Genomic DNA, 23,352 nt, shown 5'->3' with positions numbered 1-23,352 from the left:
TGCAACAACCTTAAAACTATCCATTTCAATTAAATCAGGCCTGAGTTAGAAATGTACAATTTGATTGAACTCAATTGAAATTTTGAATAAATAACATATTCACTTAACCTAGCCAACTGATATAGGCTACTACGCATATGAAAATAACTTAAAAAAAAAAACAGCTCCCAGGACCTCTGAAGCACCTCTGCACCTCTGTGACCCTCATCTGCAGCAAAGTTTATTGCCCCCACCTCCTCAACCTCAGCCCCCACCTCCTCAACCTCCTCTCCCCCCTCTTTTTCTCATCCCTCTCCTCTATCCATCCAACCACAAAGAGCCGTGATGACCCTTCTGTCCCTCTCTTTCTTCGGCCCTCCGCTCTCTCCCCACCATCAGGATGCTTTCTCTGCCAGAATCCATTAAGAGACAAACCCCCAGCAGCTATGATGGGTGAATGAAAGAAAGGGGATGCATTTTGTTTTTTCACTATGAGCTGATAATGTAGTGAACAAGGTCTTACTTAAAATGTGACCTTGAGCTATACATGTATAGTACTGTAATTAGTGATGACCTTATTGTGCTAAGGTATGCTCTTGTTTCATCTACTGGGACTATATCTATTTAGTTATTATAAGTAGCCTAATTGATTTGTAGTGACTTGTTATACTAATCTGGTTTGTATGATATGATAGTGTAGCCTAGTTAACACCTTAAATCATTGTATGATTCGCCTGTAATTTACTTATTGTGGGGGATTTAGGATTTCAACTGAATCATCTGTTTCAAAAAAATGCGTTCAGGTAATCCGTCTTTCACTTCTCTAATCTGTTTCACAGTGTCAGATCCCAGTTTGTTTACTCCGCTCAGACTCTATAGCAGGATACATTATGCGCTGTGAAAAGCTACCCGGCTCGCTTGTATTATCTCGCAGAAACCCTAACCCTATAGGTGGGGGGGGGCACTAGAAAGCCAAGGTGGGGGTCCTGAACGCTGCGTTAGAGTTTTATTTCGGATGTTTTTTTCAGTTGCAAAACAGATTACGGTCCAGGTTGCAACACAAAGGACTGTCAATGCACTACTTCCTACAGCCATCTAGGGGTGAATGGGGCGCAGGACGGGGTCCACCGCAGGGTACTTGAGCGCAGGTGCGACGTGCATAATAACAGTCAAGCCATAAAACATGAAGGAGGGGAGTGGAGGGTGGAAGGGGGCGCACATACCTGTGCTCATTAACCTGCAGTTAGTATAACCTCTTCGTGGTAAAAATGCAGCAAAATGAATAAGAGCCTCATTTGCACTTCGTTGAATCAAGGCAAGACGCTACCACTAGAAGCTATGTGTACACAGTTATTGTCATGTCTTTTGCTGTGTTTGATCATGATGTAGTCCTCTGCAGCAGCAGGCCGTTCTTGCTCCCATTTGTGCCCACAATACAAGTCGTATTTGTTTGTTTTTCTGTATTTCTCTGTAGCCTACTCTAGTGTGTGTGTGTGTGTGTGTGTGTGTGTGTGTGTGTGTGTGTGTGTGTGTGTGTGTGTGTGTGTGTGTGTGTGTGTGTGTGTGTGTGTGTGTGAGAGAGAGAGAGAGAGTTTGCGCTGCAGCATCGATGAGATGCAGCTTCACAAGTTAGCTTTTCTGATCAGTTCTAAGTTCAAAATGACACAAGTAATATGAGGAAAAGTAAAAGCTCCAGCATCAATCTGACCGTTATAATTTCTTTTAAATAATTTACCAGATTCAACTGTAGACTTCTTACCCAGAAGCAATAGGCATAGCCTATTCATAAAATTATAACGTATTTTTTGGCGATACTATATTGGGGAAAAGTTAAAGTAGAGTAGGCTGTAGGCCTATTCCCACGTTTAGATGGAGAAAACCAGAGCATGCTGATGCATCGAAGCTCTCGGGATTCCCTTTCTGAAGAGGAGGTGCAATGTAGCGAATACGGGACCATGTTTTGTCAAAGTATAACGAGTGTTTTAACTGGTGGGCTATAACCTATATACAGGTCTCACTAATATTGACTACTTTGTAAATGAGGACGGTGCACGTTTACGACGCCAGGACTGACCTCAGGGGCCAACCTCTGCTGCTGACATCACTCCGCCTCGCGGCTCGTCGCCTCTGCCTGGAGTCCCATCAAGGTCTGAGTCTCCCGCTGTGACCTCATCACCATTCATTCTCAGGCAGGCACTCAGGACGACACACTCACTCGCACCGCTCCCTGGACAACTTTTTATAAACGAAATAAAGCGTGATGATGGCAGAAGAAAGTAGGGGCAAGCGAAGGAAACAAGCCAACCCCAGGAGGAATCGAGGTAAGAATCGTGCAGCGCTGGAAAGTTTGAATAAGTTGGTAAATGATGCAGGCAGATGTTGCAGCAGCGGACAGAAGATCTCCTGCGAACCGCGTCGATTTCTTCTGCAGTTTGTAAACACTAAATTTAAATATTGTATCGTTAGTTTGACTACATTCATGTTTTAGACTCACGTTTTTTTTGCGTTCATGGCTTGTTATTGCCTTGCAGCATAAATTGTAGGGATGAGCAGTTAATTTTCGCCAGCCATTGGCATCCACTGGGATTATTCTACCTGTAGCCAATACACACATCTGGGCAAAACCCTGAAATAAAAGCCCACAACCTGTGGCTGCACACGTTTTGTGAAATCTTATGTACCCTTAACTTGAAAAAAGTTATTTTCTAAATTAATGGTAAATCATCAATTTATTAGAAGGATTCAAACTGCCTTAAACCTTCTAGTGAAGTCGGAATCACACTTTGATTTTAGATATTTGGAATAAGAAATATTTTTCTGTCAAGCAGAAAAGCTTCTTTCAGTCCACTGTTACTGTACTTCTTTGTGACTTTCTCTTACATAGACTACCGTGTTGCTTAACCTGCTGAGACCGAGACTGCATCAGAAGTAATACGATGAAAAAAATAGCTTATGTGGGAATGTTTAACTGATTTAAACCTAATGCTTTTCTTGAACTTGAATGTCCTCCATGTCATAACGTTTTTTTGATGTATGAAAAAAAAAATCTACACAGATAGTAAGTTTCAAAATATATTTAACTAGTTTTTCTATCAAATATAAAGCTTTTGAAATATGGTGCATTTATTTAAAACTACTATTTAAAGTCTACCATGTGCATGTGGAATACATTCTGCTGCTCATTTTGAATTCTAACATGACTATGACTCACCTTATCAAGAATTAGTGGAAAGCTTCAGATGACCTTAAAGATGTCAGTTATCAGTTTCTGTAAATGCACTTCCTACTACAACAGTGCTGAGAGGAACCTCTAGACCAGAGATCTTCAACAGGGGGTCTGGGACCCTTAGGGGGGTCCTCAGAGTTACTGCAGGGGGGCCTCCAAATTGTTAATTCTTTTAATTTTTTTTATCCAACATATTATTAGCAAATATAAATCAGCCTATTTGTGAAATAAAAACCCCCACTGATGATATGCTAACTGGCCTGTAGGTAAGGTAGTCACTAAGATAGCTGTCCCCAGATCCAGGTAAGGATTCACTGCTCCACATGTATGTTTAACATTAAAACATGATTTGTAAAATCATGCCAAAATTTATTTTAAAAAGCTTTGTATTCTATGCACAAAAAAGGTATGTATAAAGGCCTTAGACCGCCCTATATGTTATTGTAGGCCCAGTTTAATATGCAACTTAGGGAGTCTCTGCTCCATCTCTCTTTCAGTTAAGGGGTCCTTGGCTTAAAAAACGTTGAAGATCCCTGCTCTAGACAGTATGCTCAATTTAAGGACTTTGTTGAGACTTTGTTCTACATGCATCTGGTAGTTCCTTGTTTGTGTGTGGCTCTGAACTCTCAAACAGAAGAAAGGATATACACGTCTGTGCATGGATACATATATAAACCTTTATTTTTCCTGCTGATGAGGACTAAACATTTATTTTAAAGTACATTTCTACTTCCCTAACCCAAAACAAACCGAAATTATCTACAACATTGAACGCTTCTCTAACCCTAAATTTGACTGGCAACTCCTTTCTAAATAACCATGTAAACCTAACATTGAATACCTTAAACCTAAATTATTGTAATACTAATGGGGTGTATCGGTGATGTGTTCCTTCCAGCGTCTTGTTGCTGGCTCTGTATTTAATGCAAAGTTGTTAGGTGTTGCAGGGAAAGCCATAACATATCCCAAACAAACCTAACCATTACCCTAAATGCAAACATAGCTGCAAACCCAGAAAAAAACCCACATAATTAAGTTGGTTTCTAATGTTCTTTTTCATCTTGCTATCAATGAGAGGATATTTTGTCTTCAAAAACATCACATACACAAACATACACACTCAAACATTGCTGGCTTTATTCTTGACTCTCTCGAGGTTCATGAAAGCCATTGCAAACCATGTGATGTGCTTGTTTGTCTCTGATCTGACACACAACCGCAATAAACCTATTTACTGTGAGGAGTTCGTTTACTTATATAGTTTATTAGTTTGCTGTAAGCGTTTCCTCATTTTATTCAGAGAGGTGTGAAGCCCAGCAGAGTGTCACCTCTGTGAGATCCTCGCTGGCTGCCTAGCGGTAACGGGTACTTGTGTGTGCATGCGTACACACACACGCACACTCTCACCTTTGACTGTCACGTAGCAGTTTGTCGACCAACTGCACTCTATTTCACAAATCAACACCATCACACTACCGTGAAAGCTATCAGCAAAAAGGCACACTTACTGACAAGGACCTGTCACTTATCAGACCACCAGAAAAAACAGTCCAGTTCCTTTAATTCCTGCAGTGACCTCAGAGGAAAGCATGCATCACCTCTGGTCAATTTCCGGTAACGTTTACTAATTAGCCTAATTTAGCTGAGAATCTGAAAACTGTAAATGTCTTGTTAGACTGTTATCTTTAATATACTCTACAATATATTATCAGTAAGGGCATAAGTTCAAGCTGCTGTTTTCCCAGTTGCACTACGAATTGTTAGCGAATCTGCATGCATGCATGAGCTGATGGCATGCTTTTACATACGTGTATGTCACACATGCGTCAGTGCATGTGAAAAGTCTGTGAGTGAGTGTGTGTACATCCTCGTGTAAATGTCGAAATGTGTGTATTAAAGCTCTTTGTTGGATTTGGAATGTGCTGGGCTGAAAGCGGCTGTGTGAGTAGGGAGTTAAAGGTCCTTGATAAAACCAAATGAATTTGGCAGGCCCGACTCATAAGACAGCGATTTGGGGATCTTTTCCAAACCAGAAGAAAGAGAAAAAAACAAAGGCGGACTTTTCTTCTCTCTCCAAGGCGCCTATTGATTATGTCTCTGTCTCTCCCAATAAAACTGTCAATGTTCACCAATCTTAAGCAACGTGAGGAAATTACTACCCTTCATTCCTGGCAGATTGAAAACAGTCCTAAAACAAAGGAAGAAAACATATCCATTGGAGATGATGACCTGTATTTACTGGCTGTCAGTTAGAGATTTGAGTTACAAAGAGTGTGAATTAATTAGCTTAGCACTCAGCAGGTTCAACATCCCCCCTTCAGGCCTGTATACACAGTCAGTTAAACCAATGATTTCTGACACCATGGGGTCATTTGCCTTGTTCTTTATTGAGAGAGATAATGCTGGAATTCATCCCATATTTGTGAAGGATCAAAAGTGTTGTTGTTATTTTGCTCGACTTTACTTACACTTTTGTGTGTGTTTATCTCTACAAATCACTGGATGATGAATACAGGAGATAATATATATTTTCCTCAACAAAAAAGTATGCCATGATTACTTTTTACAGTGAAATACATTTATAACATTTTTTTTTAAGACGAAGCAACTCTTTAATATCTGTTTAATCCAACTCCAGTTTTTAAAAAAAAACGTCACTTATTTAAAGTCTTCTGGCTGTGTTATGTACAGGCTTTCCACTTCCCTCAAACTCATCAGGCATCTTCGCCTGAATGACATCCGCACAACTGATCAGACTCATTCAAACCCTCACTCTTGAATCAGATGTAGGATTACATTTCATGAGCACCCTCACAAACATATTTAGTCCTGTGCCTTGCGCTTTATGTTTTGTTAGTCCATGAAAAACCTCCCTCTGTTGTTGAGTTGATGTGCCTTTTAAGAGAGAGCTTTCTCTCTCCCTGTTTCCCTCACTCCCTCATTCTCGTTTTTCTTCTTTTTTCAAGTGCCAATTTATTTAAACTCCTTTCCCCTTTTCTTCTTTCTCCTTCATTGATTTCCAAACCCCAGTCTTTGTATGCAGCTGGGGCCCAGCTGTGTGTCTGTGACTGTATGTGTGTGCATATGTATGTATGTGTGTGTGTGTGTGTGTGTGTGTTTGTGTGGGTTTTTCTGGCACAGTACTGCCACAGTGAGCATAGCACACTGTACACAAAGGACTCAAGCAGCAGAAAAGAGAGAGAAAAAGAGAAAGAGAGAATAGAGGGGAAAACATTTGAACGTTAAAGACTGACGCGCTTGTACAGTACAGAGTGGTGGGGCCGGGCCGTTTGGACTGGGCCTACTTTAACGGCAGATGTATCTGCGCTTTGGGGATGAGGGCTGGGGAGAGCGAGACAGCAATGAAGAGCCCAGGCACCACAGTTTATTACCAGGACTCTTCAAGGGGCTCAGCTCAGGCGTCAGAACCAACGGGTGGGAGGGACAGAGGAGGAAGAAAGTAGAGGACGATGACAGAGGTGGGGAACTGATGGGGTTGACGGGGCTGAAGACAAGCGAAAACAGCTCCTCAGCGTGAGAAGACATGAGATGGAGGGGCGTGAGCAATAGAGACAGAAGAGACGGGACAGGCGACAGAGTGGGATAATCTAAGTGTTTCCTCATTTGTTCTTCAACATTCCCACAGCTCCAAGTGTCACAGATTTCACCCATCCTAGCTCTATATGCCAGATATGCACTGCAGTAATGGGGAATCCCTTGATTGAGTCCCTCTGGTATTTTTCACATGTTTATTCGATTATTGCTCTTTCTGATGTTTCAGATGTGGTCCCAGCAGTCCCATCTCTTACTGTACATTTCTGCCGCATGGCTGCCACAATGTCGATCCCCTCCAGGCGGAATTATTTGGAAAGTTTTTCGGTGCCATTGCAGGATTTATACATGTAGAGGGGTTTTCCGCCATATTAGCTCCTGCACATGACTGTTTGGAGTTGTATGATCTCTTTTGAGATCCCTTAGTAGATTAATGTGATAGCCATCATCCACCAATAATCAGAAACAAGTTAAAAAACTGTCCTAATAGACTAGCATAGCACAATGGTGAATACATGTATTCATTAGAAACTTGAGAACTGAGTATATGTCTGATGATCACACTACTTTAAACTGTAAGATCACACTAATATACAGATCATGAGGTGTGTATGTATATGTGTGTGTGTGTGTGTGTGTGTGTGTGTGTATAGGTGCCTGGATATGCACTTTTCACACGTTCACCAACTGTATTTCTTGCGGCTTCTCACTCATATACAGGAACAATTTTCACATCAGAGGTGTTTTAGCTGATAAGGTTTACATGCTGTATAGTTTGGTATTGCAAATGGATCCCTTTTCATTCTTGACATATGCCATTTTGCAGTATTATTATTACATTCTTTGTCGTTGCTTTGGCAAGACTCCTCGTCATTAAGTCTATTTGTGGATCTTCCTTGTGTGCAGACAGCCTGGGTATTGTGTGTTTGATGCTGCACATGTTTGACAGAAGAAAGAGGTTAAAACTATCCAGATAGGCAGGCTCTCTGCACACAATTTATAGATATGTGCTGTTTTATCACACCTCAAATTAAATTTGGAAACCCTGCTTCAGCTGTCATGTATTACAAGGCCCAGATGGGTGGCAGAGAGAGAGAGAGAGAGAGAGAGAGAAGAGAAAGACATTGGACAGGAAGCGAGAGGAGAGCAGCCTGGCTGGCAGACAGGCAGGTAGGCAGACCCACTCAGCTGGCTGAGAGTGTGTCAGTATCTAGATATAGCAGAGCAGCAGGTTGAAAGAGGAACAGTTTGATATGTGGTGTGTATAAGCAACAGACAGTACGGTCACATTTCTTTAGGATCTCACCTCTGACGCCAGAAAACCTCAGACCTGCTGGTGTTTTTGGTTTTATCAGTTAAACACTCTTTGTTCTTTTGACTTGCTTATCACCACTTTTTCTGCCTGTATTTCATTCTTTGCACCTTTCACTGAGTCCAAGTTGATTTCCTTATTGTTTTGATGTTTTTAACCTAAAAATGTGTCTGTCTCGCTATGTCTCATGTGTATCTATGCAGCTCACAAAACATATTGTAGAACTCAATAGCTGTATCGAAAGAGAAATGTTTAGCTGTGCATTGGATTCACTTTGTGATGACAAACAAAGGGACATTGTTACTCCAAAACCAGAGCATGGCGCTAAATACAGAAGATAAAACATGTGCTCTATATGGATTCATTGAAGGGAATTGATAGTAGGAGTGGGTGATATGGATACATTTGCCTTTTACTGTATATTAAGTTTTATGATACGATATACGTATGTCATGATTTAGTACAGTTTTTGGAAAAACAATTAAAGAGCTGCTGGTGGATAAAATAATCAATCTAGGAGTGCAACCAAGGATGATCTATCAATCATTTCATTTATGAACTGTTTAGTCTATGAAATGTCAGTATAGTGAAACAAATCTGTTCAAAAACGCAGAAAAAAAAAAGAAAAAAAAAAAAAAAAAAAAAAAAAATAAATATTTAAAATTTTTTAAAATTTTAAAACAACAAACTTTTTTTTTTTTAAAACTGAAACCAGGAAAAGTTTGGCTTTTTTGCTTAATGGAATAATATATTAGCCAAATTGTTGACAATTAATTTTCTGTTGATCGAATAATCATCTCCAAACTCTAAACCAGATGAACATAGGCCTACATCATCACATCAATGCAAAATTATGCAATATTTCTGTATAAACCTGATCAGTACTCCAACATAATTTCTATCTGCAAATAAGGTCGGTATTTTCTATCAGCCTGTGAGAAAAAAAGTTGGACTGGACAGACAAGAAGAAAGGCATGGGTGAGGTGAGCCAGCCAACTCCCCCTCTGTCTCCCTGTACCTGTGATCACCTGGCACCACCTTCATCTGACCTGCACATCCCACTCTCTTTACACACACACACGCGCACACACACACACACACACACACACACACACACACACACACACACACACACACACACACACACACACACACACACACACACACACACACACACACACACACACACACACACAACACCCCCCCCCCCCCCCCCCCCCCCCCCCCCACACACACACACACAGATACTTTACATACACATAGTTACCTGGGAGGGAGTGAACACATTCCATCATGGAGCGAACATGCTTCACTGAGCTTTTGGCCCACCTGTTACGGTCTTAAATTTTACACAAATCTTTATCTATCTGACTCCATTTCTCTCAATAACTTCCTCACTCTTTCTTTCGCTGAAAACGTCTCATTTTAACTCATTTCCACTTTGTCTCCACCAGACACCTTTCAGTAATGGCAGCTTTGCCATCTCAATTTTCTCATAGGCAATTAATGTGTTCACTCATTAATTCAGTCAGTCATGTTATTACTGGTGTAACAGAAAAGTATCTCCAACGAAATTCTTCGCAACGTGGCAAACTGTGAGAGTTTATGATTAATCAATAATGAGAATGCTATTTGTGTAATGTTGTATGCCTTTAAACACAAAACACGCTGTTTAAACTCCAGACAGTCTCAGACAGAGGAAAGATGTTAACGTTTGCTAGCTGCGTGCAATATTAGATCTGCAAATTAATCTTTGGTAGCTCAGGTACGATAAAGAACAGGATCCATTCACCGGAAGTATTTTGTGCTAGAAAGGAAGCAACACCAATAATATCAGTAGACACTGGTCCACTCTGTCATTTATCACTGTGTAACAATCTAGTAAACAGTCTTATCTCATCTTTGTTAAAGAATTTCTCATGGTATGTGACAGGTTATCATGTTTTTGTTGGTATTGCAAAATTACAAAACCAGGGAAGGTTTTAAGTTAAAAAGACCAGTCACTAATCAAAATATGGCAATAGGCAAGGAGAACTAAAAACAAATTTTACAGAATCAATTTATTTTTCCTCTTTGGCTTTGTGGCTGACTTTGGTACCTCGGGGAAACAGTGTAGTTATGATTATACAGTGCATGTGTCCAGCATGCAGGAGGGATGGAGGGGGAAGTAAAGTCATAAGGCAGTCTGGCAGCATATCAGAGAGAGGTAACGTCATCTAAATGATACAAGTAATAGGTAGGTGTGAATGTGTCCAGGCCTGATATTGGGACGGGGCTCTGAATTTCAGACACAGATCTGGAAGGTTGACTTCATTGTCACTTCTTTTTTTTCCTCCACTTCTCAGATTTGCAGCTTTTTCTGGCTCTCATCTGTTGCCTTTCTTTCTTCTCAGCCTCTTTGTGTGTATCTCTATTTCTCTTACTGTTTCAGTGTTCTGTCTTCGTTTCTCTTTCTCCTCTGTCTTTTTTATCCCTTTGATTCTTTGAAACTTCTTCTGCTTTCTTACCCTCTCCTACATCCTCTGTTCCTCCTAGCCCAGACTCCCCAAGTCCTGTACGGTCGCCATCATCCCCCCTCCACCTCCTCTCCCTGAGCGCCTCCCCTGTCCCACTGACACCACACGCTGCTCCCATCCCCCGAAAACCACTTCAAACAGCCAGCGCCATCAAAGCCCACAGTCAGTCAGCCAGGCAGCCAGTCAGCCAGCCAGCCAGCCAGCCTTCTGCTTCGACTTAAAATTACTGTCGTCCCAGTCGCAAGGCTGCTTTCCTCTTCTGATACACATCAAAGATCCTCTTAAACTCCCAAAGTTTGCTTTTTAAACCTTTCTTCTTGTTGAGTCTTTTTTTATATACACATTATTTCGCTGGTTGAGGTCTCTTTCTCTCCCTCTCTCTTCTTGCCATCATTTTTTCTCTCCAACTGGGCCAGGTCAGTAATGACATGCACACACTCTCTTGTGTGGTTCTGCTGTCTTTGCATTTTTCTCCATGACTTTAATTAGTTTCTTTTTCAAGGCGTTGGTTCAGGCTGCAGAGCACACATTCTCTTTCACTCACACACACACACACACACACACACACACACACACACACACACACACACACACACACACACACACACACACACGCACACACGGTGCAGCAAGCTGTAACTAATGAACATATGGATGTGTGTGTGTGTGGATTAATATGCAATATGACTCATACATCTTCCTAATCAGAACTGCATAACCACAAAAATGACCAGTTTAATAGTGTGATCCCATTTTTGCTGCCTGTATTTCTCTGTGTGCGTGTTTAAGGGGCAGAAAAAGTGTTGAAAGAAAGGCAGGGGCTAAGAGAGAGAGAAAGAGAGAGAAAGAGAGAGAGAGAGAAGATAGATGGTGTGTGCAGACATGGGAGGAACAATTCAGAGAAAAAGAAAATAGAAGCAGAGTGACACATTAGAAAGGCATCCTTTCTATGTTTCAAAGCCTCTGAGGTCACATCACTTGAAATGTTTCGGTGTATCATCATCTCTTGAGTAGAGGATGTAATGTCGACATACGCCAGAGGATGGCGCCCCGTCTGTATGTTAACCAGGCAGGAAGGCTGCCGGGTCTCATCTAATGGCTGTGTCTATTAAAACAACATTTGTCATTATAAAACAATGTATATTTAGATACAGCTATATCCTATACTCTCTAATTTTAGTGAATGAGTTGTCCAGCAGCAGCAGCAGTGATGTCTTTTCAGGTTCTTTGCTGACTATCAGGACATCAATACATTTTACTTTTAGTGGAATAACAGGTTGAGATTATTACTATTGTCAGTTATAGTGGCAGTAAGAGTTGTAATGATAGTTGAATTTATGTCGCTGTGACTGCATGTGTAGTGAATACCTTCACATGATCTGCTCTGATCTTTTTATATCTTAATGTGGGTTTCTTAGAATTCTTGTATCTTGTGTTTTAAATCTGCTTTGAGTGGTTAGCTTAAGACATTTTGCGCTTTAATGCAGTAAATTGTCTTTTTCAAGAAAACCACATCACGCAAAACACCTCTAACAGATCGTAGACACAGATGTTTGAAGTAGACAAGGTCAGTGGGATACCAGGCATATTTGTTTCACAAACAAATCTCCCGTAGTGAGTAACTGAAAGTTACAGCCCGAGTCAAACTAACCAAATACCACATTGTATAGCTGTTAAGCTCAAAGAGAAGTTTTATTTAGCGTGCACCCCTATTAAAAAACTTCAGAACCTTTGTGCTCCGTCAGAGAATGTTTTAATATTCAAAAGGAGCCACTATTGTGTGGTTTCTTGCGCCAACGTACAAAATAAAGAGCCACATCAGAAAGCTGGAACAGTCCCTGAGCATTTTCATGTGTAAAGAAAAAAGAGGGAAAACTAATTTGGAGGGGGGAGACAGGGGTATTTATAGAGTGGTGTGAGAGTATTTGCAATGACAGGAGCCTAATGAAGTGGAGTATGGGTTTTGATTCACAGTGTGGTGAGTGCGTGGGTCCCTCTGTGACCGACTGCATTCCAGCACCGATCCCTCGCTACACGGAAACCAGTGCGGGCCACAGGAGGAGGCGGAGGGCCAACTCAAAATAACGTGTTCCTCTAACCGAGCTAACCTTTCTTACCAACATCAGTCCTGGTTCCAGTGCAGCAGATGCACACAGGGCACGATGGCACTGAGCTCAAAACATAATGACAAGGCTTTGTTCCTACATGCAAGCTCTCACAGCACAGTGTAGATACAGTAGTTAAGTAAATTTGCCACTGCTGGTGAGTCATTGACACGGCAATTGAGTCACATTACACCATCTATGACATAGCAGGGACTTCCAGAATTATATCAACAGTCTTATTTTTAAAAATTTGGTAGTCCTTTGGAAACTGTATTGTGTGTGAGAGCTTATTACAGATGTGTAATGAGAAAGCGAGAAAGTCAGTGAGATCAAAGGCTGTAAGTCATCATCATTGTAGTGAACGGTGTGAATGTTTTGGATGTTAAGTTGCTGATAGAACAACTAAACATTTTTGGTACGGTTTAGAGAATTCAACTGAAAGTATAGGTATTTTATATATATTTTTAGATGTAAACTTGCCTTATCCTTGCGTCAGAACAGATACTTAAACGCATTATTTAAAAAAAATCTTCTCCTCTTTACTGTGAAAGTGGAGAGAACAATGTGTTACTATTGCAAGCTGCCCATAAAGTTCAAAAAGTGGCACTAAAGCAGAAAGCCACACTCATCTGCTTTGAAGGTGAAGGCCGGTGTCACACAAGGTGAAACATTTCTTTGGTAAATGTCACTGTGGTGGTCGACAGGACAGGTAAATATGGCGGCAAACATGTTAGGCAGCAGCAAACAGGAAACCTCCAAAGGAAGGAGACAATCAACCACATGGGCTCTTTGCACACCTCTCACACCTTGCCTCAATTGTGCATAAAGAACAACTGATTGCTGCATTTTTTGCCTATAAATTGATTCAGTCTCAGGTGTTAGTATCAGAGCAGTAGGGGCTTTAGTACTTTTTAGTGCTTATTGTTGTCTGTTAATGGGAAAAGTACAAATATACCACACAGCTGAGAGGTAAAGGAAAAACGTGAAGCAGCACCTGTGTCGTAGACAAAACATTTGAACCTTGTTAAATACATTCTAATATGAACGTTGACTTCTATTCATTTTCATCCCATCCCTACTGTGTTTTTATTTGTCTAAAACAAACAGGGAAATAGCAAATGAGACTGAGGTGCTCATCCACCTTTTACCCAAAGCGGTTTGTTTTGGGTGATCTGTGCACCTCCTATGGCTGAGATGCTTTATGTTAAAAAAGCATACCCTATGGAAAGAAGCAACATTATCAATTGTAGAAGAAAAGAGTTATTATAATGACACACTGAATAATGTAGGGTATCACTGCGTCTTTAAGCTCTACCCTTGAGAAATGTAAAGCTATTCATTTGTTTATATTTATATATTATTAATTAAGTTCCTGTGGAGGCAGTTGTCAACTCTGTGAGAGTTGAAATCAATATAGGCCACAAAAATATATCATGGATGTCTAGAGTTGACTCACCACAATCTAAGAATACATAGCTCGGCTGAGAATCTACAAGAGTGGATGGATGTGTACCCTGTGAGCGTGTTTCTCCGTCTTCTTCACACCGCCTCTCCATGTGTGTCTGCAGTTTAACACACTGTACCTCACACATAGTCACAGTTGCCTCACTCTTTCACTAGCACGTATACGCACCTTTGTCGTGCAATTACTGGTCTGGGCCACAAGTTATTTGGGAGCCCTTTGCTGTCCATGTTCACTCTAACTTGCTTTTATTTCTTTTCTTTCTGTCTCTTTCTGTTTCTCTTCTGTCTGAAATGCATAAACACAGACTGACACTGTAAGATAGAAAATGCTGTTTGAGTGTAGGTTTAGTATATTTAACAATCATGTGATATCCGTGCTTTGTGTTTTTAATCACAAAACAATACAGATGGTGAAAAACATCCCATATGTTAGTTTGGCAAATTAAACCTTAAAATAGAAGTATTGTATTTAATGAATTCCCACATACTCAAAGCAAAGATGTGCAGTATGCATTGGGTAAAGTGCAAAGCTGAGTAGAAGGAGATAAGATGTATAAGCAGAAAAAAAAACTTTGTCTATGAAGGTGAAAGATAAAGACAATGGCAGAGTCAAAGTCGATATCCTCTCAGTTTCAGCACAAGGTAGATAAGTTTGCCCTGCATACGTTTGTTACAGCTTTGTTAACCTTTTGTTTGGTGGTTTTGCTGTACATTAGTTCACTTTATTTGCTGTTGGTTTAATATGTTGGTCTTTTGAAGTCACATGAGAGCAGGTTTCCACTCAGCAGATGTGGTTCACCGTTTGGTGCAGTGATGTGACATGTAGATAGAGAATAACAGATCAGTGATTCTGATTTCATTTGACTTTCAGAAACTTGGGCCCTTTCAGAGCAGCCATGGCAGCTGTACACAACACCACACTATGTTACAGCGGGTGTCTCGGGGGCTATGCTTTGATTCGCAGAGGCTCCTCTGAAATTGTGCTGAGGAGCTCATATGTTAATAATGAAACTAACAGCAGCGCACAGTCACACTAAAAGCACAACTCGTTGACAAATCAACTGTGTTGTGTGGTGTCAGTGAATAGCTTGGTGGCTTTGAAACTAATAAATTCCAAAAGGGATTCTGTTTTTGTGTCACAAGGGCCCTAATTGAACAGAATCATTAAAAGCCACAGTGAACAAAGACAAAATAGTTTCACTACGGTTTTTGTTGTCAATTTAAAGATCTAGAATTGCGCTGCAGTTGTGCACGCCTCTGTCTTTGCAGAGCCTTAATCAATATGAGGAAATTAGCTTGGTGTTTATTTCTTGAGCTGCTTGTTCTGTGTGCCTCTGAGTGTTTCAAAGGGCAGATGTTGCCACTCAGCTGCACATTCTGTGGCAGTGGTTTAAATGCTCTGACAGGGTGGTGTCTCCTAATGAGCGGGACATCTAAAGGCACGGAGCCGTGACTTTGTTGCTGTGGCACCGCATGGGCTTTAACTTTTCTATCTCTGACTGCTATTCAGATATTCATGGAGTATCACACACACACACACACACACACACACACACACACACACACACACACACACACACACACACACACAAACACACACACACACACAGTTATTGTCATGTCTTTCTTTGCTGTGTTTGATCATGCTGTAGTCCTCTGCAGCAGCAGGCCGGTCTTGCTCCCATTTGTGCCCACAATACAAGTTGTATTTGTTAGTTTTTCTGTATTTCTCTGTACTCTAGTGTGTGTGTGTGTGGGTGTGTGTGTGTGAGAGTTAAGGGAATTTCCCTCTGTAGCATGTTTTTCACAGTCAACATCAGTTGGAGGATTTGTGTCAGAGACAGTTTCTGCCTTCTATCTTTCTCTCTTTTTATTCTTATTCTCTAATTCGTCCCTACTCTTTCTTTCAACTCTCTCTTTTTCTCCATCACTTTTCTTTCTTTCTTTCTATCTTCCTTTCTTTCTTTCTTTCTTCCTTGCTCTCAGTTTACTTTATTCTCTGTGCAGTATCCTTTATGCACTGGTGTCTCTGCATCTCACTCTTGTCACCCCCTTTCTCGAACATACACACCACAGCACTGTGTACCAAACACACTGCAAGAATGCAAAAATCACATCGCATTCAAGCATCAACACCACACATCGCATTCAAGCATCTCTTCCTCCACACTAATATGACCTTTACAATCCCCATCGCTGTGTCACAGTTTCAGTCTCATTTATTCTCGCCGGCAGCCATTTCTTTTTTTTGTGACTCGCTGCCAACCAGCTAAGAAACGATTGTAATCAATTGAACTAGAACTTGACTGTGTGACTTAGACTTTCATATCAATGTGTTTGTGGTTATTTTCACCATCATTAGACAAGAATGTTTGTACTTCCTCTTCTCTGGTCACAGAAATGCAATAAAATGCAGCAAAACATCACATTACCACCATTCCTGTTGGTTAACATGTAATTTAGAGCATTTAATCCTCATTTTGCTGTCCGCATTATAATATAATCTGTAAAACATTTGGATAAATTATAATCAAGAGTTGCATTCCAAAATGAGGTCACCACCAAAAGGAAAATTCAACATTTGAGTTTTCTGTAAAGTAAATTAAACTCACTTTGGAACATTGTTGGTATCATACACTATCCTATGATCTTATAAATGACAACATTTTTAAATGAAATCTTTTTGTATTAAAAGCTTTTTGTCTAGGAAAGGACAGTGTGCTCATTATGTATTTGGTGCACGTGCAATAACACAATTAGATAAAACACAATTGGCATGTGGGCATCAGTGTGTTTTTGTCCCTCTCAGTGTTGCTAGTGCAGGTCAAACCAAACCAGATCAGGCCAAGGTGCCAAAGAACTATCCCCCTGAGAGACAGAGCGAGTGAGTTGCTGCTACGATTGAGGAGATCAGGTGGGAGGTGTTTGTTCTCGGTTGCGGTCCTCCACTGACTCATTGCACAAATGTCAGACAGCAGGTATGAATAAGAGAGCTGCCACAGTGAGAATTTTTTAAACGCCATGTTTGATTTCTGCAATATATTGAAAGATGGGTCATCGTGAGCGTGCTCTGCAGATGAATATGGATTTACCTCGTCTCTAAACTGCTCTCATAGGTACTGTAAAATGACAATACACACATCTTCCTGTGCTTGCTTTTTGTTTGTTGTTTAGCATGTGGGCGTCCGTGATCCTTGTGGTAATATATTGAGTTCAAAATAGCAAGTGTTGAGGTTCTTTTGACATCTGTGAAACCATCAAAGTTTTAACATCATGAAAGAAGCGTTATATCATGCATTAACTAAACCAAATAATTTAGAAATAATATTCAAAATATATTATATATGTGTTATATCAAAAGAGTTCTGTTACAAACATTTGATGAATCAGTAAGTTTTTAATTATGCATTAGTGTATTCAGTTGACTGTATCCCTTCTTGTTTTATCACAATTTTGTTTAAAAAGTGATTTGATGTCAAACTTAAAAACATTACAAAGTGTCAAAAGAGTGTAAAAATATTAATTGAAAAGTCATAACCTAAAAAAATGGAAAACATTTAAAATCTAAAACTAAACTCAGAACTTAAAAATATGTACTCTATTTTTTTCCTACGTATATTTAAAGGTAATTTTAATGGTATGCATATAGTGTGTGGTTCTAATTTTTTGTATATAACATAAACTGTACTTCTATGACACTTTTAATTGAGTCACAACGTTTTTCTATTTATTTATTAATTAACGTATCAGAAATACTACTATTTCTGTTCAATTTGGGTGTTGCTCAAAATGTATTTCTGCCAGTTACCAAAATGTCTTAAACGGATATTTGCATAAAAAAAGGGTTGGTTGGTTGGTTGGTTGTTTTTATCTCATGTGAGAAATAAAAAATAGCATTGATATCATAACATTAACATTATTCTGGCTTTTATTTAGCAATCTTGAACTATAAGAATCAACAGAACGGTAAGGATTACATTGCGTGGTAAATTGGGCCTGGCCTTGTTTGTTGCCTTTAAAACCAAAAGAAACAAACAAGGTAATTTCTAGGTAATTATTCCATGCTTACCATTTAGCCACATAATTACTAAGTCAATACCAGATCACATGTGTGCGTCGTAAAATAAACTGCAGCTTAGCATTTTGCTGTACAGTAGATGCCCTCTGGGACATAAACGGTGCAGAATTAGACTGATACTGATGCTCTCTGTGCTGTTGTGAGCCAGTGCTCACAAATTGGGATTTTTTTTGTCTTTATCTTATGTGACTTATTTTTAGTTGGGGGTTTGTATTTTAGTTTGGTTGTGTAAAGATTCTTTCTCTCCGTGTCATGCACATATGTGCTTATGAGTGTATCCAGGCGTTATCCGTCTCTGTCTGGCTTTAGAAAACTGACTAAACTATGTAAATAATAAAATAACAACAGTAGATCATCACTTTTAAGGCTTCAGATCATATTCAAGATGGATCACCAGCCCCCAGATAACCCAAACAGTGATATGTTTTCTCAGGATAAAACTCTGGTGTCCCAAGCTGAAAACAGTAGACTTCTTTCTGGCAGACACACCGTCAATCTTTCAGAGTCACTGTCAGGCAAGGAAAGCGACAGATAGATTAAAATAGTGCAGTGCAGTGTTTGATCCGAACACACTGTTGTTGTCAAACCATCAGAAACAGTCCCCAAAAGACAGAGAGATCGACATTGTCAAGCATGATGCAGCACAGCTCAGTTAGCCCTCTCTGGATATGAGTCACATTCTTCCCACGCACACAGTGCATACACAATAGAAGTGTACTATGCTGTTCTGTGTGTTATTTTGTGTTCAGTATCTTCCAACAAATTACACATTCTTAAAACTCTTGCACATTGCATGAATCCATAACTCTTTTGTACCTTGACATACAATCTCTATTTGCAGGCGATCCCAAACCTCCTGCGCTGTTCAAAGATTTAGCTGTCCTGCTCCAACAAATTAAAAAAAAGACCAATTTGAAGGATGCAATCACTATCCAAATAAATAAATCTACGGGCCCAATAATGAAAGCCATCCCAGCGCAGTGCCGCTTTAATGACAGCACATATAGGCTCAGTGTCACTCACTGTCATGGGAGAGAAAATTAGAGCCAATTTTACGATAATCCGGACCATATTTTTCTCGTTTTGAGCCCAGCGGTATGTCCTATCATCCCAGAAAAACTCCTGCAGGGCTGATAAGTCAACCTCAACTACATCATATAACTTCATAGCTGTCTGCTGTAGGGAAGCACATTTGATGACCAATTTCACCCCCCATAAGAGCAAGTCATTCCTCCCCATGTTAGTAGAGCAGCATGGAGCAGAGCCCTGAATGACTGGCCTCGGCTGAATCAGAGTTTTGCATGAGCTCACTTTTTATAGCGGTGTAATGAAGTTGGGGAAAGACATGCAACTAGATGACACAAACAGATACACATTTGATTAGCCAATATACTCATCAGAAGAGTGTGTATACATCAAGTGTTTTAGGTGTGTGTTTGCGGGCCGCCCCCTTGGCAGCACTGGGTCCCTGTTTTGCTCTTTTAGTAATAGAGTGAGTGTGGGTGTGTTATATGTCTGTGTGTCTTCTAGATGTAAATTTGATGACTTAGATTTGCTGAAATGTCTCCGCCGGTGTATGGAACAGTCTCTGGCCTTTGTCACTGTGGGCCGTGGGCCGTAACTGAATGTGTCAAAAGCAAAATACTCATCAATTATTGCGTCCACCAGGATGTATTTGGAACGGCCTGAAGTAAAATGAAAAGCTTTCAAGAGTGACTGAGTGTTGTTTGACAGTTTAATGACTAAACTTTGTTTGTGTTTTGTGAAATGTAATGAGCTGTGAAACCTTATTTACCCTCTGATCTGATGAAAAGAGGCCAAAAAGGAAAATGTATTTAAAACTAAGAAGAAGTATGGCAATGTACTTTTATTTTTTTATTTGATTTGATTTTAATCAGACAGTCATTAAAAGCCATATTTTCACAACAACACTAAAAGAAGAATCGCCCCTCTGTGTGTTGGCACAGTCCATGTCCCTCCTCGACAATGGTTTGGCTTTCTCCAATTAAATATATTTCAATGCACTGGCAAAGAGTCTATGTGTGTTCTTAAATGGCTATTACTTGGTTGTGATTAGATTTAGCCAATCAGTGAGAGGAAGACAGAGTCCTCAAAAAAAAGCCTTGGAAATAAGAGCCAACAGCTGAAATCCCAGGCATGTGTTTGTGATTGTCATTTATTGTCTTTGCCATGGGAAAAAGAAGTGCGCCTTCCAGTTGTGCTGTAGCCTCTTTTAAATTACAATATGTTATTTATCATTGCTTCTTACTGCTGCACTATATCCCTGCCGCATCACAAGTCACATACCGCACATGTGCAAAGAAAGCCATAAAAACAGGTTTTTCTACAGTCACACAAATTGTGTTTTTAGAGCAATTACACATAAACAGTTTCACTTCAAAATTACATTTTACCATTTGATACAAATTTTTTTTTTGAGATTAAGCCTAAAAATTATGAAACCTCTATTGAATAAACATTGTAATTACAAGGATTAATACTGACATTAAAATAAAGTGTATTTTACTGAACTGACTGATCGCCAACATAACACTTCGACATATGCCTTTTTTTAGTCAAGTCCTTCATTAAATGCATACAATTTTATGTTTGAATTAATCTATTTTTTTTAAATGTATTTTCAGTTTTATAATGAAAGCCACATTTCACTCTCGGTACCGTCAGAGTAAAACCATCCCTTTGGAAATTACGCTGAAATTGTGTGAAATCAGTGTCTTCGGTTTTATATTGGGATGACAGCTCAGTGAAATATTTGAAATATCATAATTTCTAATTAGGGACCTCTTTGTTACAGTTCTGGATCTCCCTTGCACAAATGTGTATGTGTTTCATGTTGAGCGTGTCTGCTTGTATTGATCATAATCGCACATCAAACCACGCAAAGCCATATAAAATATCTCATGATAAGAAACACACATGAATGTAACTGCTCTTGCTTACAGAGAAACAACACTGAAACAAATAAATAATAATACTGTTGTTCATCTTTCAAACAATATGTCAGATAGTTTAGAATTTACTAAATTATTATTTTTTAATTTCTGTTCAGTTTTCACTGTTTGCTTTCGAGTCCTGACATACAGTATTTTTTTTAAATGATGTAGCATTGTCTTATTGTTTTAGTCATTATCTACAGCTGAAATTAAAAGAAACTCATGACGTCTCTTGCATTTTAAATTATTGAAAAAAATAATGAATATATATTTAGACACCACAAAATAATAATTGGCATCTAACTGAATGTAGAATATAGCCACACGTTTTTGATATTTGATTTTCACTATATTTGAAAATACAGTATGGATACTGTATTCCCTAATGAGCATACTTTCTGTTTGTTGCACAGCAGGGTGAGAGTGTCTCCCCCTAAATTTAATCTTTTTTGTTTTTCTCCTACTCACAGTGGATGCTGAGCAAGTGAGTTCACTGGGATCTGAGGGGAAGGATGAAGTGGGCCTGTGGAGCCTGGAGCCCCAGGACTGCCAGGAGAGCCTGGACAAGACAAGCCTGACACCTAGCGAGGGGACAGAGGAGCCTGGAAGCCCTGCTCGCTCCACGCGGCCACACAGCCTCAGCCTCAGCCCCAGTAGCAGGAACTACTGGCCGCAGGTGGAGCAGGAGGCCGAAGCTGCAGAAGACACCACCGCCGCATCCGCCACTGACAGGGAGGGAGACCAGGAACCATTGAGGATGTACTGTAAGTTCTGAAGTATACAACTCTGTAAAACCTTTGCTATTTCAAGTTATGCCTTTATTTTTTAAAAGCTTTCTGAAGAATAAAAGCCTGGCCAAGAAAGTGTGTGAAATGTGACACATATACTGTATAAGACTGATGTGTAGGACACCACTGTGTGTGTAAACAATTTTTCTGATGCAAGACACCGCCAGTCTCATGATCCCTCTCAGGGCCCTCTAGATACACCTCACATCAGCTCCTTGAAACCATGCCTTCCCTACAAGCTGTTCCTCTTTTTCACTCTTCTCTTTGAAAAGGCAGGCTTCTGAAAGCATGACAAAAGAACTCATCCCACACAATGTCACAATATTTCCATGCATCAAAGAGGTGACGTTACGGTACTGAAATCAGTACTGCGCGACGTGAGGCTTCCCCTTTTATTTAGGAGAGATCAAAGGCTCACGTGGCTTGACTACTAACAATCACTTAGCTCCCTCGCGTCGTCTGATTTGGCCTTGCCTGATGAAGGCAAAGCTGAGTTTTTACAACAGTCAACCACACAGGCTCTTCCCTTCACCACATAAAAAACAGCTCAAAATATGCCAACATCTGCAAACATTTGAAAAATCTCCCTTAAAGTCGCTGTAAGCTGACTGGCTTGATTCATAGGATAGGAGGCGCCCTCTCTTCTTTGCATGGATTTCTCTGTCTCTGTCATTGCACTCAAGGACACAAATGAGAAAGAATTCTTCAAATCTAGTTTCATATCTGGCCAACTAGTTCCCTGAATACATTGTTTTTATCTGTCAGTCTTCAAGTAAACAATTTAGTTCCATTAGATTCAGTTGCGCATACTTGACTATATGAACAAGTCATTCACACAGAGTCAGCAGACGTAGCAAACCAAAATGTAAAAGCAGCAACGGTTCAACCGCATTGATGCACCTACTGACAAGAACGCTGAGCAGCGTTGAAAATAAAAAATTCTGGGCGCCCGGGTAGCTCAGTTGGTAGAGCGGGCGACCAGCTGTCCTGTGAAATAAAGGCCTAAAAATGCCCCAAAAAATTAAAATAATAATAAATTCTTCAACTGTCAACTTTAATTTGTCCCAGAGGGGCAATTAGTTTTACAGCAAGGCATACAATACATGAAAAGACATAGACATACAGTGCAGAAAAAAAAAGAATACTAACGAACAGACAGACATGGACATAACCCTCAGTACTATCCTACAGCTATTAAACAACCTTTGAATAACCTCACCATGACACTAGGACATTATCGTGTGGAATAAAGTGCTTTAACACAAGGCTCAACACCTAGAGAGTTTCAATACACTATTGCAGAGACATAAATACACGGTGACTGAAGCCATCACTTTCACAGTATGGCAGGGTGCTGCATCACATATAATCCAAATGA

The 23,352-nt window shown here is 40.0% G+C and overlaps 1 protein-coding gene across 1 annotated transcript in view; it reads left to right on the top strand.

Annotated features, from left to right (window-relative positions):
• Positions 1–2,181: 2,181 nt before the first annotated feature.
• The window catches only part of LOC120556735 (zinc finger E-box-binding homeobox 2-like), a 29,254-nt gene continuing 8,083 nt past the window's right edge, over positions 2,182–23,352 (top strand). The window contains exons 1-2 of the mRNA XM_039796447.1: positions 2,182–2,300; positions 21,657–21,950. Of these exons, the coding sequence (XP_039652381.1) occupies positions 2,240–2,300; positions 21,657–21,950 (355 nt within the window). The 5' untranslated portion in view covers positions 2,182–2,239. The remainder of the gene's footprint in view (positions 2,301–21,656; positions 21,951–23,352) is intronic.

Source organism: Perca fluviatilis, chromosome 4, assembly GCF_010015445.1.
Source record: "Perca fluviatilis chromosome 4, GENO_Pfluv_1.0, whole genome shotgun sequence".
NCBI lineage: Eukaryota > Metazoa > Chordata > Actinopteri > Perciformes > Percidae > Perca > Perca fluviatilis.
Note: the sequence above shows the minus strand (reverse complement) of the source record. Positions and strands in the feature narration are given on the sequence as shown.